General features: G+C 36.1%; 2 protein-coding genes across 5 annotated transcripts in view; one reads left to right on the forward strand and one right to left on the reverse strand.

Moving 5' to 3' along the window:
* Nucleotides 1-15371, forward strand: part of ASB3 (ankyrin repeat and SOCS box containing 3) — a 95613-nt gene that overhangs the window by 11461 nt on the left and 68781 nt on the right. The window lies entirely within an intron of this gene.
* Nucleotides 2181-10764, reverse strand: CHAC2 (ChaC glutathione specific gamma-glutamylcyclotransferase 2). Of its 2 annotated transcripts, XM_079940131.1 has the most exons (3): nt 10341-10764; nt 5521-5556; nt 2181-3942 (listed from the first exon to the last, which is right to left on the reverse strand). In XM_079940131.1, exons 1-3 carry the CDS (start codon nt 10473-10475, stop codon nt 3547-3549), a joined length of 567 nt encoding a protein of 188 aa, XP_079796257.1. In that variant the 5' UTR covers nt 10476-10764; the 3' UTR covers nt 2181-3546. The 2 variants fall into 2 exon arrangements, with proteins under 2 accessions (XP_079796257.1, XP_079796258.1); XM_079940132.1 differs by lacking the exon at nt 5521-5556.

Consider the following 15371-nt stretch of genomic DNA (forward strand, 5'->3'; position numbering starts at 1 on the left):
AGTCACTAGTGTCTGATGTGTCAGAGTTGTAAAGAAGAATGAAGGACTGAGATCTTTGGGTTGAATCAGAAAGGGGTCATTGGAGACCTGAGACTACACTGATTGGGTAGAGTACAGCAGAGTAAAATTAGATTGGAGGGACACTGAAATGAGTTGATAAGGAAATAGAACACTGTAGTTTAAAAATTCCTGCAAAGGATAGGAAAGCTAGAAGAGTGAAAGAAATTGTAGGGTTAAGTGGTGGTTTTTCCAGATGTATGTGCATTGGCTAACCACTTATAAAGACAGGGAGGTTCAGTACAGTTAAATAAAACTCCCCAGAAGTTGGTACTGAACTATATAATATTTTAAAAAGGTAAAATGAACATTAAGAAGAATTAAACAACCCTGAAATTCAGTAAAGCTAATTTTCATCATATAAATTTGACATTTAGAAGAATAATTTTAGTACTTTTTCAGGAGTTCAAATTCTTTGAAGAGTAGCCACAGGATTAAAAAATCATTTGCTAATCATTGAATTTTTTTTTTTTTTTTTTTTTTTTTTTTGCGGTATGCGGGGCTCTCACTGTTGTGGCCTCTCCCGTTGCGGAACACAGGCTCCGGATGCGCAGGCTACGGCATGTGGGATCTTCCCAGACCGGGGCACGAACCCGTGTCCCCTGCACCGGCAGGTGGACTCTCAACCACTGTGCCACCAGGGAAGCCCCCTCGTTGAATTTTTAATGTGTGCCTAGGGTGAGTTTATTTTAAAGTTTTAGAAATTCATAAAAATAGATTGTTAAAAGCTGAATAAATTCATAGAAAATATAGTCACAGTATTTTTGTTGAAAAAGATAGGCATAATTGGAATACCCTATTTGATACATAGATTTCGATGTGATATGATGAGAGGGAATTTTAAGCACATTTATCATATAACTGACTTAGAATCAGGGATGTAAATTATAGGAGGATGATGCTTACATTTATATTCACAACTCTTCCAAAGTTATAATTTTAAAAAGATATGTTTTTATGGAAAAGAGGAATCTAATATAATAGAATAAAATGTTGACTATAAAATGTTTTAAAATCAGTCTTGAAGGAATAGATCACCTTCATGCTTTCAAATATTCAGAGTTGACATCACAGCAACCTTCGTTTCCCTAAGTGATAACTTTTTATGTATGCAGGTGGTATCTAGACTGTGCTTACAGTTCTTGGTAGACTGAAGAGTGAATGTGTTATTTGTTTGGGAGTGGGGAAAGGAAATATAATAGTGGCCTGGAGTAGGAGTAGAAAGACCTACTTTAAAAAATCTACTCCATTAGAGATTTACATTAAAGGTTTATTTTCTCTATGTAGGGTTTACATTCATACTTTTCTTGAATTCCTAAAATTGAACACCTAGCTAATAAGATTTATTCTCTGAGGAATGAGAGTCTGAGTTATGTGTGTGTGATGAGGGCAGAATTAGAGAGACTGTTTTGAAAGTGACCTCCAAGGGCTATAAAGAGACTTGCAGTTTTGCTAACAAAAATGTTATGCTCTAGATAACTTAGTACCTTTATGATTCTTACTAGCTTGTGGGCTCCAAACCCTAGCTTCTCTCTAATTCAGTATTGTTTATCTTCTCCATTTGAGTCATGTTTCTCTCCATCCCACTGAAAATGAAAGGTCCCTGTCCCTGGGCTATTTGGATCATGGCTTCCCTATAAATATTGATGGTATACCACATGTGTATTTTCTAATTAACTTCTAACTGAGAGTCTAGAAAGACACATAAATGGGGAACCCAAAGTAATCCCTCTCCCTTGATATTTCATAACATAGTTATACATTAAATGGTAGAAGAGTCACTAAGGCTGGATCTCTGAATACACCTATGTGATTCTGAGCTATGGCATGTGAATCTTGGATAGGCTCATTATATTTGTGGAAATCTGTATGCATCTATCAAAATTAACATCTCTATGTAACAAGTCACGTACTATGTCGTTACACAAAAAGTTAAATCTTGTTTACCTCTTGAAAAAGAGATGCAGGTTAGTAAAGACAGTTAAATTCAAGTGGATTTTTAAATATATTGTAGAAAGATCTTGTGCTTTAGCAGAGACATGGACTTCTGCTGCTTACTAGATGTGTTAATTGTGTGCAAGTTACTATGGAAACATGCTCAGAGGATGATTCTGTATGTATAGTGCCTAGTACATCCTTATGAGGTATTCATTAATGAATGTTAGTATTCTTCCTGTTGTACAGGACAAGTGAAATGCCTTCTAGAAAACTAATATTGAACATGTTGGAAAATATTTCAAATAGTTATGTAGCTGAGTAAATTATCAAGTAATGTGTTAACAGATTTAAAAAAACCTGAAAAGGACTACTGTTCCTACTATGTAGGATAGCTTTATTTTATTTTACATGAAAAACTTCTGTACTAATTATTAGTTTCACATTAGACTTAATGTGATACTGAAATTCTTTTCATGTTGACTGTATAACAGAGACTATATGTCCTGTTGAGAAGGATATCACCTATAATAAGAAATAATCTGATTAGTTTGAATCAAAGTTACTTTTACATGAGTTAATAATGCACATATATGTTTCCTACTTGAGTGGCATCATCAACACTACTTAGTGGATACCTTTAGGTGACAAGATGTAAGAAGGAAAAAAAAAGCTGTGTAGCAAATGATCAGGTAATACCACTTCTTTAAAATATTACAATTCTAAACACCATTTCAAACAGCAAACTTTCATTATATGTTTCTGTTAATTTGTAATATCAGATAGCCCATCTTTTTTTTTTTAAGTTTCAGTATAAGATTAATACAAAGTGAGTGACAGACTAGACTACATTGTTAGTAGACATGATTTGTATAATTTGTGCTTTTCTTGCTGAAAGGGTTTTTTCCATGTAGTAAAATACATTTATTCAAAAATGGAGAGGTATAGTACATTATAATTCCAAGGAAATTTTTATATTAAAATGCATATTTTGGCTTAAATTGGAAAGGATTTCATTTAATACCTACATAAGGAGATTCACATTCAAGGCCCAAATCTTACCTATATTACCATACGTTTCTAATTACATGTTATTTTAAGCTTATTTATTTTAAACCATGATTACAGAGTTGATGTATGGGAATATATTGAAGGTATAACCTTATTATGTTTACTGGTCTTTTGGTTTAATTCTCTACAACTTCAAAATAGTACTGTGGTATGAAATAACAGAATTATATTTACTCAGGTAAAAACAAGTTCTGAACTGAGTCCTTCATCATATTTTTCTAAAGAACTCACTTCTCATGAGCAAGTATTTAATATCACATAGCTGGAAAATCATTATATTATTGAAACAAATTTTTTCTTTAACTATACCCCAATAGCTTGAATATGTATGTGTTTCAGGCCACTTGCAATTAAACTATAAATTTAGATGATATCTTGACTACAACATTAAACACAACTAAGATTTTCAAGTAAACACGTTTACAAATCATAATGCCATTGTGCTGTTCTCTGAGGACTAAAAGCTCTGCTTGTTGGGAAAAGTCAGTTAGGTCTTTTTAAGCAATTGAAGTTCTGTTTTCCTTCTAAACGTTCCTTTACTAATTTTTCCAAAGAGAAAAGATGCTCATCTGCATCTTCTGGCACAAGGCTTCTAATGGAATTTGCAAGTTCAAAAAGATATTCTGTATTTTTTCCACTTGGACCAGCTGCATTAAAAATTTGTTCAGCAATGTCTTCCAGAGGTGCAGGACCAAGATAATTAGGATTATCACATGTTCCAATATATAGCAACACAGTGAATGGTTCTGTTGTGGAATCTTTTGGATAAAAATTGACTGTTGTGGTCCTGTAGCCTCCTTTCTCTCTGAAGTCAAGGTATGCTTTTACTTCTTCTTCCTTTCCTACTGGCAGTTTGTAAGCAACACCCCATACACAACCCTGTTGAAAAATGAAAAGAATATATTATTTAGTTTTTACAAGGCTAAAATAGGTGAAGATATATTATGATGTAAGAAAATATCTTGTATATTCTTAGAAATCAGTGCAGTTTTGCCTCACTTAATGTGCACCAAACAGGTATATACTAAACAGTAAAGGAAATCAGCATTTTACATTCTTCAATCTGAATAAATGATTTCCGTGTATACCAGGATATTTATCTTTGTTTAAGTTTTTCAAATTTTGTCTTTTAACTAATGGGACTGAAATTAAAATACCAGGTCTTCATTTAGTCATTAAATATAGTTCTAAAGCTTTAAATCCATAAACATTTCACTGCTGGTATAGGGGCAGCAGTTTCCAAACTGCTTCAGGGAGTGTTGTAGCCACCCTGAAGCCTACTTCAGGGCTTCTGGATATAAGTGTTGGCGTGCTGGCTGGGAGGGGTTTGACCCCCAACCCCCTTCAGCTGGAGGTGAGTATCACTTATATATTTGGTGTTCCCTTATTTGCAGAAAGTGTTCTGTATTTTAAAAGCTCTGTAATAAAGTAATCAACTATTAAGGCGATAGGTTCATTTATCTGTTCATTTCTTCACTGCCTAAACTTTCAAATATCCTTTGTAAATTACTCCATCCAGAATACTAAATGGCAACCTCTTTGTCAAGAGAGCCCATGAACAGTGTCAGTAAAAGCAGTGTACTTCAGCTGCAAAGATTCTTTGTAGTATTAATAAAATATCTGTGATATAAGCAAGATTTATAGTTTGTAACACAGATTTTCTAGTTTCTTGACAACCTTTAATTATTAACTTGATTATTAAACTTTAGGTTGCTAAGCATCTTGAATAAATTAACATTCTATAGAAACAAAGTGGTTTTATTAACTCTAATTAGGAGTTTTACCAGTTTGAAGCCATTTTTATAGATGCTTTTCCTAATGTAAGTTATGAAAGCGTTTCATAATTTCACCATTCATCTGCTGTTGCTAGCTGCTTGATTTTATATATCAGAGTCCTTTCTAAAGTTAAATATTTAACTTCATAATATAAAATTTGGATCTCAGTAAAATGATTGAAAATATTTAAGAAACAGAGAACTACCAGGTAAATAAAAGTTTTCTAGTGCTCTAAACTTTAAAAAACCTCTTGTGCTCTTGATAAAATTAGGCAGTAAAGAAAGTGATAGTTCATGACTGGGATTTTTGCTGAAATATTAGAATCCTAGCAAATGTGAGGAAAGCTTTAGGGTTTCATTTGATTCTTAGTGGTAGTCTGTCTGAGGGCAGGCTCCATTAATTTCAAAGGAGACCACAAAATTCTCAGTCAATAAACTCATCAAGAAAGGAAAAATGAGACTATATGCCATTGTTTTTTTTGTTGTCTACCTTGAATTCTGTATTTCAGCTTTTCCCAACAGATGAAAAGAAATACAACAAATACAGAGAGGAATTCTAGACCCAGTGTAGTTCAAATTGTCTGTGATGACTGCTAATAAAATGTCATTGATTATTAAAACTGAGAAACATCTTAACATTTTATGATTAAAGACTATACAAAAAAGAATAATTATACCATACCGCAGGATCTTCAACAAGAGTCACAACTCTTCCGGGCTGTTTTAAAAAAGTAAAAAAAAAAAAATATTTTTTTTCCCGAATTAAAGTTCAATAACTGAGCATTAGCAACTTACTGTTGACATGGAATATTTTAACTTTGTTTGCTCATACTAAACACTTTTTCAAAAGTACTTATTTTTTATGATAAATTTTAAAATGAATTAAGAGAGTCTACCTTATCCAAATTATCTTGGCCTTTCTAAAAGATTCTCTTTAATTTGTATATAACAGGTATATTATGTTCACTTAGAATGGATATATTAAAAAACACACACATGTGACTAACTAAGGCTCATCTAAAATGAAAAGCAAAAGGAAGAAGCAATTATAAATAAATGTTGTGATCACTTTTTTCTCTTCAGGAAAAAAAGATTGCTATAGTTTCACTGAGGAACAAAACATGACATTCCAGGGTGCTTTCCTATTGGGAAGTGGTTCTCAAACTTAAGTGTAGATCAGAATTACCTGGAGGTAGTTCCTGATTCTGTAGGTATGGAGCAGTCTAAGAATTTGCATTTTTTTTTTTTCAAATACAATTCCTACCTGGTGCCAAAGTCTGTGTCTACTGACATGTTATCATTAGTGAGAAAGTTGAGTTGTAAGCCACAATTTTACCTACTTGTATGCCTATTGTGTGGCACATAGCGAACTTACATCATTCAGATATTTGTGTCATCCTTGTTGCTATTTCCTTCTGGTCTTTGTCCATTTGTATAGACAATTCATAATCACGGAACACATAGAATTTTGGATTATGTTTTTTATTTAATTATATTTTACTGTTTGTCTTCTCATCCATTTTAATAGTTGCATAATATTCTACTGTCAACTATAATTTAAACATTCTTGTATTGTTGGACATTTATATTTGACTTATTTTCTATTTAAGATAATGCTAAAGTGAAGATACATATATTGGTGTGGGTCATGTAGTTATTGCCATGTTACCTTCAATGTCAAAGTGAATATGGAGCTATTTATTGAATACCCATTCTGTGCTGTAGAGAAGATAAAACCTTGATTCCTGCTTTCAAGAGCTTATATTGTAATTCTGGAATATGAACTTAACATGTGAAATAGGTAGAGAATACTTAAGGGCTATGATGTATACTATTTATTAAGTGCAGTAAGAATTCTGAGTCTTGGGTGGTCAGAAAGAAGGACAAAATTCTGGCAAAAGGGCACTGTGACTCATGATTGATGAGTGAGGGTCTAGAAGCAAGATTATACCAGGCCAAGTGTCTGACTTTAGCAGAGGGTCCTCCATGTATGGAAGATGACTCAGAAACATAACTGGAGAAATAGGATAGAGTCAGATTTGAGATTGGAGTTGAAACTGGGGGTCAATGGAAAAGAAGAAGCCACTGAAATTTGGGAGAAAAAGGAAATGAAGAGCTACTGTAGCACTTGAGTAGTAGGTGACTGGCATGATAAAAGAAGTGCTTTGGGAAGATGGTGTGGTAAAGTATATAGTATGCACGTTCAAGTGCGAAGGAGGTGGACTGTGCGTAAGAAATGTTAGTGGTGGAGGGGACAAGTTCTGCATTCCACCTTTTCTTTCCTTCCCCTTTCACCAGACTAGTCACCAATTTTTGGTAGCTCTATCTTCTGATTATCTTCTGAATCTGGTTTCTCTTCATCCTTCAGTTGTCTCCTTAGGGATTTCGCTGCCTGCCTCCAGACTGTTCTCTACTTGGCCCTAGATTGACTTTCTGGTGCAAAAATTGGGCCACTCACTTCTGTGCTTTGAATTTTTCAGGGTTGTAATATTCTACAGGATAAAATAATTATTTTGCATGAGTTAACTACAAACCTCATTTCTTAACCACTTTCCCTCTCAAGCTGTAATGAATTATTTATAACTTTTACAGACACTCACATCTTTGGATTTACTAGTTCCCAGTGTGGAATGCCTTTCCTTCTTTAGAATCCCTTGGATATCCTCCCACCACTCTCTCCATAAAGGCTTGGCTGTCTGCCCAGATGACTTTGCAGCAGCTCCTTCTAAACTCTCATTGCTCCTTTTATTCATTTCCCTTATAGCACTTATCAGGTATTGTTGTTTGCATAGGTGTCTCCCACTTACATGTGAGTACTCAGTAGTAATTGTTGAAAGGAGGAGAGGTAGTAAAGTCCTCGATGTAGGTGGTGGCAATTGAAACAGAAAACAAAGAGCATATATAGGGAGTCATTAAGGGAAAATAGATTTGTCCCTGTGACTGCTTATGGATGAAACAGACATTGACTCTTGGCACTACTGATATATTGACTCAGAAATATTTTCTAAAATTTAAGCTGTTTGTCCCTAAAATAAAATATATTATTGGGAAACAATGTAAATTTGTAAATGCACTTAAATGTGTTTTGGGGGTATTGAAACTGAAGAAGGGGTCTTGGAAGCTGAATGGGATTGGAGTATGCTGTGAAATATGAGTCATGATGGGTGCTTTCATTGGGTAATGAGTAATGTTTCTGATCTACATCTAGAAAAGTGAGGGATTTAGTAAATATTCATGATTATCTCTTGTGTTAAAATGTTTTCTCTTTTTGAAATTGAAATATATTCTTTCTGATATGAAAATTTTTTCACATTTAAATAAATCCTTAATTTGATGAGAACTGGCCAGTTTTGTTAGAAATAAATGAGATGCTTAATTAAACTTAGGAAGATACTAAAGTTAAATGAAGCTAAAAAGAAAGCATAATTTAGTAAAGAAAGTAAGTTTGGTATTTTTCCTACAAATGTCACATTGCACTATGTGGAAATGAGTCCAACATTTGTTTAATAATATCACGTTTCATATGTAATGATCATATGCTCACTAGAAGCATATGTTGCTGTAAAAACATAGTCCTATATAGCATTTACGTTATTCTAATTTGCTAGATATTTCTGTAGCCTTTTATATTCTTGTTTGTCAGACAGTTAATATTTATAAAAGGCTGGTGATCCATTATAATAAAAAATGTGAAGATAATGTTCTTTCCAGTTTTCTTAATAGAACATTATATTTAGAAAATGTTTAGTGCCTTAGGCTTTCCTTTAATATGCTAGGATGGATTCTTTAAATAAAAGTAGGTATCAAACTATTAGCCACTGCAGTTTTTTTCCCCAAATTTCCTGCCCTATATTTTAGTATATTTAAGTAAAAAGAGAGATATTGGCTTTTATAGCTACCTTCTTCTTTTTTAAAGACTCATGAACTGTTGTATTGGCATGACAGTTTCTTATCATCGGTTTGTTTTGACGGTGTACATAACTCATTATGCTGTGTACCAAACAAACATTTTGGTTGAGACTAGAGTAGTAAAATATGCTATATAACCGTGCTCGTAAGTAATTAATACTTGGTCATTGAAATTGAAGCCTGGGTTAAGGCATTCTTCTTCAGAATGGCAGTTTTAAGTGCCCATATCTGACAACTCACAAGGCATTTTATTTAACTTAGTTCTTTGAAGTCTTAAATATTATTTTATAACACTCTTGGAGATACCTTGGCCATGAAGTTTCTGTTGGCCTGTAAATGTGCATTTGTGGTAAATCAGCCCTCTGTTTTCAAGTCATCTGTCTACCTTAAAGCCAAATTCTTAATTCACCAACTCTAGTTGAGGTAGAACAGCTTTTAACTTTTTGTGATTTCCATCCTATGTCTCATTGATGAGCAGGTGCAAACTACAGCCTTCCTCTCTTCCCTTTTCCATGATGCAAGGCTACAGGTATTTCTTTGGAATTAACCTCAATCTCTTGCTACATCTGATTTCTAGCATTTTAGATATTGTGCTTTTGAGCCAATATTAATTTCTTTTTTAAAAAAGTGGTAATCAAGCTCATATAACTCTCAGAGTATTTTAGAGAATATGTAAGCAATTAAACACTTTGTACTCTTCTAAAAGTTAGGAGGTTAACTATAAGAAGTGTTCAACTTATCCAAATTATCAGTTACTCAAAATTTAGTTTTCCTTATGGATTAGTTGTTTTGCAGCCAAAATGAGGCTGATTTGCATAAGCAGTGAGCTCTTACTCTCTTTTCACATATATTAAGATAAATGTCTCTGCATGGCTGACTGAAAAATGGATCAAAGAACTTGCATTTTGCATTTATAATTTAGAGGAGAACCACTGAGAAAAAAACATTAAAATAATGCTGGACATAGTATTGGTACTTTGCTATTTAGGTAACAAAGCGGGACTCACTTAACTTGGGAAGTGCCAGACAACCAACGTGATCAAAGTAAGGTAATTTTGGAAACTAGTTCTTCTGTGACCTTAGGTGTCATAAAATAAAACCTTTGGAAAGATACTAAAAAACCCCAGAAATAACATGCACGTTTAAACTTAGACCAGTCAAAGCCTGGCAGAATGCAGAAATGCCAATAAACTTAATTGCAAAAAAGCTGAATTTGCTAGTTGATTTTAGTATTTCAACTCCGTGGTGACAGGAAGGTTTATCTTCCCACCTTTTGGGGGGGGGGCAGTAGTTGCCAAGAGATGGGGTCCCCTCCCAGCACGTTAGCCTTGTGCGAGTTTACGCCCACGCTTCTTCCTCTTCAAGAACTACCTACCACCAAGCATGTCAAGTGGCTTCGGAAGGACTGCCTTTGGTTTGAGAGGGAGTCGGGGGCAGGTGGCTGAGGAAGGTACACAGAGAGAGGTAGAAGCATTATAAACTATTTCATGAGTTTACTCGGCCGTTGGGGTGTTAAGTCCCACAGAGCTGGGCCAGGAGATGGGGAGCAGTGAGCCGGGGTCAGTAAGTGTGGGGGACTGGTTAGCGCCTCACCTTGCCGGGAACCCCGCGGTGGTCGATGCTGCCCTGCCAGAAGCGCCTGCTGTAGCCTGAGATATATCCAACCACCTTGTCCTGATAGGGGAAGTCCACCTTCCAGATGAGGGACCCGTAACCAAAAACCCACATCCTTCCCTTGCTCTTCCTCCTTGGTGGTGGCGGCGGCTGTCCCCTCGGCGTGGTCTCTGAACTGCAGGCAGGGACTACAGCTTTCCTGACGCAAGAAACCGGCTGCGCAGGCGCAAAGTCTGCACTCCCTGCTTGGGGACGCAAAGCACACTGGGACTTGCAGTTCGAAGAATGTTTTCCTACTCCAGCTCAGTCAGTTATTATTATTATTTTTTTGCTTGCTTAGGGTATCCGGAAGCATTGACTTCCTCTGAACTAAGCAATGGATTTTTTCAGCAGCCTCTGTAAATCACCCTACTTTTCCTGAGGTGCGCGTGGTCAGAGGACTACATTACCCACAATCCTTTTATGGGTTTTGTGGTTCTAAGATTGGTACTGTCTTCTGTTTTTCAAATGCAAAGAGGAAGAAGAGAGAGGGTGGGAATCGTGGCTGGTGTGGTCTAGATACGGAGGCGAGCTGTTTATTGGTACCGCAGTTGGTACGTAGAAAGACATTTTGTTATGGTTTGAAAACTGGATTTGCAGGGAGTGTAATCTATTTTTACATTAAAAAAAATCTTTCTACCTGTCGAATAAAAGCAGAAAGTTTACTACAGGAGTTTTGTGCCTGTAGAAGAGCTGTTGAATATTATTTCAACAAAAATTGCTTGCATATTTAAATTTTCTGCGTGAAACGACCTTATTCATCTTTAGTATTCTCAGGAGTCACTCAGAAAAGAGTAGGCAAAGGTTTTTAGCTCGTGTATAGGCTTTGGAAGCCATATGTGAGACCTCCTGAAGTTGTATACAAGATTTGGGATCTGTGTACATTTTTCTGGGGAGAAATTGAATAGCTTTCATGAGTTTATCCAACAGGTCAAGTATCCTAAAAAATGTTTTGATCTGAAGGCTAGAGCTACTGCTCCAAAATACTGTTTAGGAAGCTCACTTGGACCATCAGTGCAGTGTTTCTGTATGTGAAAGCAGAAACCTTAACAAATGATTACTCTTTCTTGAGGATTTCTGTTTGGTAGTCTTTAGCTTTATAAAAGAATGCTAGAACATCCAGGCTCAAGGAGTATTATTTATGCTCTTAAGAAATCAGCAGGAAAATGTCACAAAGAAAAACTTAATTTAGGAATAATCAGGTCTGGGCTTCCCTGGTAACGCAGTGGTTAAGAATCCGCCTGCTAATGCAGGGAACACGGGTTCGAGCCCTGGTCCGGGAAGATCCCACGTACTGCGGAGCAACTAAGCTCGTGAGTCACAACTACTGAGCCTACGCTCTAAAGCCTGCGAACCACAACTACTGAGCCCACGTGCCACAACTACTGAAGCCCGTGCGCCTAGAGCCCATGCTTCGCAACAAGAGAAGCCAGTGCTATGTGAAGCCCCGCGAACCTGCAATGAAGAATAGCCCCCGCTCCCCACAGCTGAAGAAAAGCCTGTGCACAGCAACGAAGACCCACGCAGCCAAAAATAAAATCAATAAATTTATATATAAAAAAAAGAATAACCAGGTCTTTTAATTTTCTCCAAGCTGTGGTTTCACATTGCCTGGAATGGTTAGTTCCCCCCCAAATTTTTCGAAAAATTTCAAACATACAGAAAAGTTAGAAAAAAAGAATATGGTGACCATTTATATACTCTCCACATGGGTCCGATAATTAACATTATGCCATAGTTGCTTTACTCTTTTTCTCTTTATATACTTTTAAATCTAAAACCTTTTGGGCTTCCCTGGTGGCGCAGTGGTTGAGAGTCCGCCTGTTGATGCAGGGGACACGCGTTCGTGACCCGGTCCGGGAGGATCCCGGATGCCCCGGAGCGGCTGGGCCCGTGAGCCATGGCCGCTGAGCCTGCGCGTCCGGAGCCTGTGCTCTGCAACGGGAGAGGCCACAACAGTGAGAGGCCCGCATACCACCAAAAAAAGAAAAAATAAATAAAACCTTTGAAATAAGCTGCATGTGTTGTGACTTCACTGCTAAATACTTATAAGAATAAGGACATTTTCCTGATAACCATAATGCCATTATCACATCTAAGAATACTAACGATAATTACATCATCAAATACCTATTCCATCTTCAAATTACCTTAATTGCCTGAAAATTTATTTTTGTAGCTGATATTTTGTTTACCAGTTCAGGTCTAGGTGATGTTTATGTATCATACATATTTGTTATTACATTGTATGTATTTTGTTGTTTGAGTCTGTACTCTCTATTTTAGTCTAGAACATAGGGAGGTTTTATTAAGGGAGATCTTAACAGTTTATTCTTGTTGACTAGTTGGTATTAAAGGTTGAAGAGAACGATCCTGCTATTATAGTACATGTCTTTTGGCTTCTCTTTCCCTTAAGCGGAAAGATATTATCCAGTTCTGTTAATTTTTTCAGATTATTGTGTATTAATCTGGATCTGTTAACGTTATTTGTAACTGTGAGAAAACCCAGTAAATTTAGAAGGGGATTCTTACCTGTTTTTACTTGAAGTTGTTTTTCATGTCTTTGGAATAGTATTCTTATATGTGTGTTTGTGTGTGGTTTTCCTATGTATGAAAAAAGTTTTCTTCTATTAGATGAATATGCTTATAAATAGACCTAAAATGTGTGATTTGTTCTTTTTTGTGAAATGTGGATGTAATGGCCTTGGCTAGAAGTAATATATTTGAAAACATACAGTTTACCATTCAAGATTCTCCATAGTTTGGCTATGTCTGTAACCTCATTTTTCTACTATTCTTTTTTTTAACCTAATCCTCTTTCCAAAGTAAATTGTTTCCATTATTCACTGAACCTTACTCACCCTTGCTTGTTCATTTCCATAATTTTGGTTATATTTTTTCTTCTGCCCAAGAAATGCTATTTTACATGTTATCTCATTGTCACAGCCTCCCTTATCTTTTAGGCACAGCTCATATCCCCCACCAAGTTGAAGTAGTTTTCCCCTTCTTTGATTACTCATGGCTCTTTATCTGTACTTCTCTTATGGCACTTTATGCTATTTTGAATCACGTATATTTATCATTTCTGTGAGACAGTACATAACTTGAGATAGAATCTGTGTCTATGTCATCTCTTTTTTTTTTAAGACATCCAAAAAATTTTATTTATTTATTTTACCATCTTTATTAGAGTACAGTTGCTTCACAATGGTGTGTTACTTTCTGCTTTATAACAAAGTGAATCAGCTATACATATACATACATCCCCATATCTCCTCCCGCTTGTGTCTCCCTCCCACCCTCCCTATCCCACCCTAGGTGGTCACAAAGCAGGCGCTGATCTCCCTGTGCTTTGCAGCTGCTTCCCACTAGCTAGCTGTTTTACATTTGGTAGTATATATAAGTCCATGCCACTCTCTCACTTCGTCCCAGCTTACTCTTCCCCCTCCCCACGTCCTCAAGTCCGTTCTCTACGTCTGTATCTTTATTCCTGTCCTGCCCCTAGGTTCCTCAGAACCACTTATTTTTAAGGTTCCATATATATGTGTTAGCATATGGTATTTGTTTTTCTCTTTCTGACTTACTTCACTCTGTATGACAGACTTTAGGTCCATCCACTTCACTACAAATAACTCAATTTCGTTTCTTTTTATGACTGAGTAATATTCCATTGTATATATGTACCACATCTTCTTTATCCATTCATCTGTTGATGGACACTTAGGTTGCTTCCATGTCCTGGCTATTGTACATAATGCTGCGATGAACATTGTGGAACATGCCTTTTTTTGAATTAAGGTTTTCTCAGGGTATATATATGCCCAGTAGTGGGATAGCTGGGTCATATGGTAGTTCTATTTGTAGTTGTTTAGGGAACCTCCATACTGTTCTCCATAGTGGCTGTATCAATATACATTCCCACCAACAGTGCAAGAGGGTTCCCTTTTCTCCACACTCTTTCCAGCATTTATTGTTTGTACATTTTTTTGATGATGGCCATTCTGACTGGTGTGAGGTGATACCTCATTGTAGTTTTGATTTGCATTTCTCTAATGCTTAGTGATGTTGAGCATCCTTTCATGTGTTTATTGGCAATCTGTATGTCTTCTTTGGAGAAATGTCTATGTAGGTCTTCTGCCCATTTTTGGATTGGGTTGTTTGTTTTTTGGATATTGAGCTGCATGAGCTGCTTGTAAATTTTGGAAATTAATCCTTTGTCAGTTGCTTCATTTGCAAATATTTTTTCCCATTCTGAGGGTTGTTTTTTCGTCTTGTTTATGGCTTCCTTTGCTGTGCAAAAGCATTTACGTTTCATTAGGTCCCATTTGTTTATTTTTGTTTTTATTTCCATTTCTGTAGGAGGTGGGTCAAAAAGGATCTTGCTGTGATTTATGTCATAGAGTGTTCTGCCTATGTTTTCCTCTAAGAGTTTTATAGTGTCTGGCCTTACATTTAGGTCTTTAATCCATTTTGAGTTTATTTTTGTATATGATGTTAGGGAGTATTCTAATTTTATTCTTTTACATGTAGCTGTCCAGTTTGCCCAGCCCCACTTATTGAAGAGGCTGTCTTTTCTCCATTGTATATTCTTGACTCCTTTATCAAAAATAAGGTGACCATATGTGCGTGGGTTTATCTCTGGGCTTTCTGTCCTGTTACATTGATCTATATTTCTGTTATTTTGCCAGTACCATACTGCTTGATTACTATCGCTTTATAGTATAGTCTGAAGTCTGGGAGCCTGATTCCTCCAGCTCCGTTTTTCTCTCTCAATTGCTTTGGCTACTTGGGGTCTTGTGTTTCCATACAAATTGTGAAATTTTTTGTTCTAGTTCTGTGAAAAATGCTAGTGGTAGTTTGATAGGGATTGCATTGAATCTGTAGTTTGCTTCGGGTTGTATAGTCATTTTCACAATGTTGATTCTTCCAGTCCAAGAACGTGGTATATCTCTCCATCTGTTTGTATCATCT

Source organism: Stenella coeruleoalba, assembly GCF_951394435.1.
Source record: "Stenella coeruleoalba genome assembly, chromosome: 13".
In the NCBI taxonomy this organism is placed as follows: domain Eukaryota; kingdom Metazoa; phylum Chordata; class Mammalia; order Artiodactyla; family Delphinidae; genus Stenella; species Stenella coeruleoalba.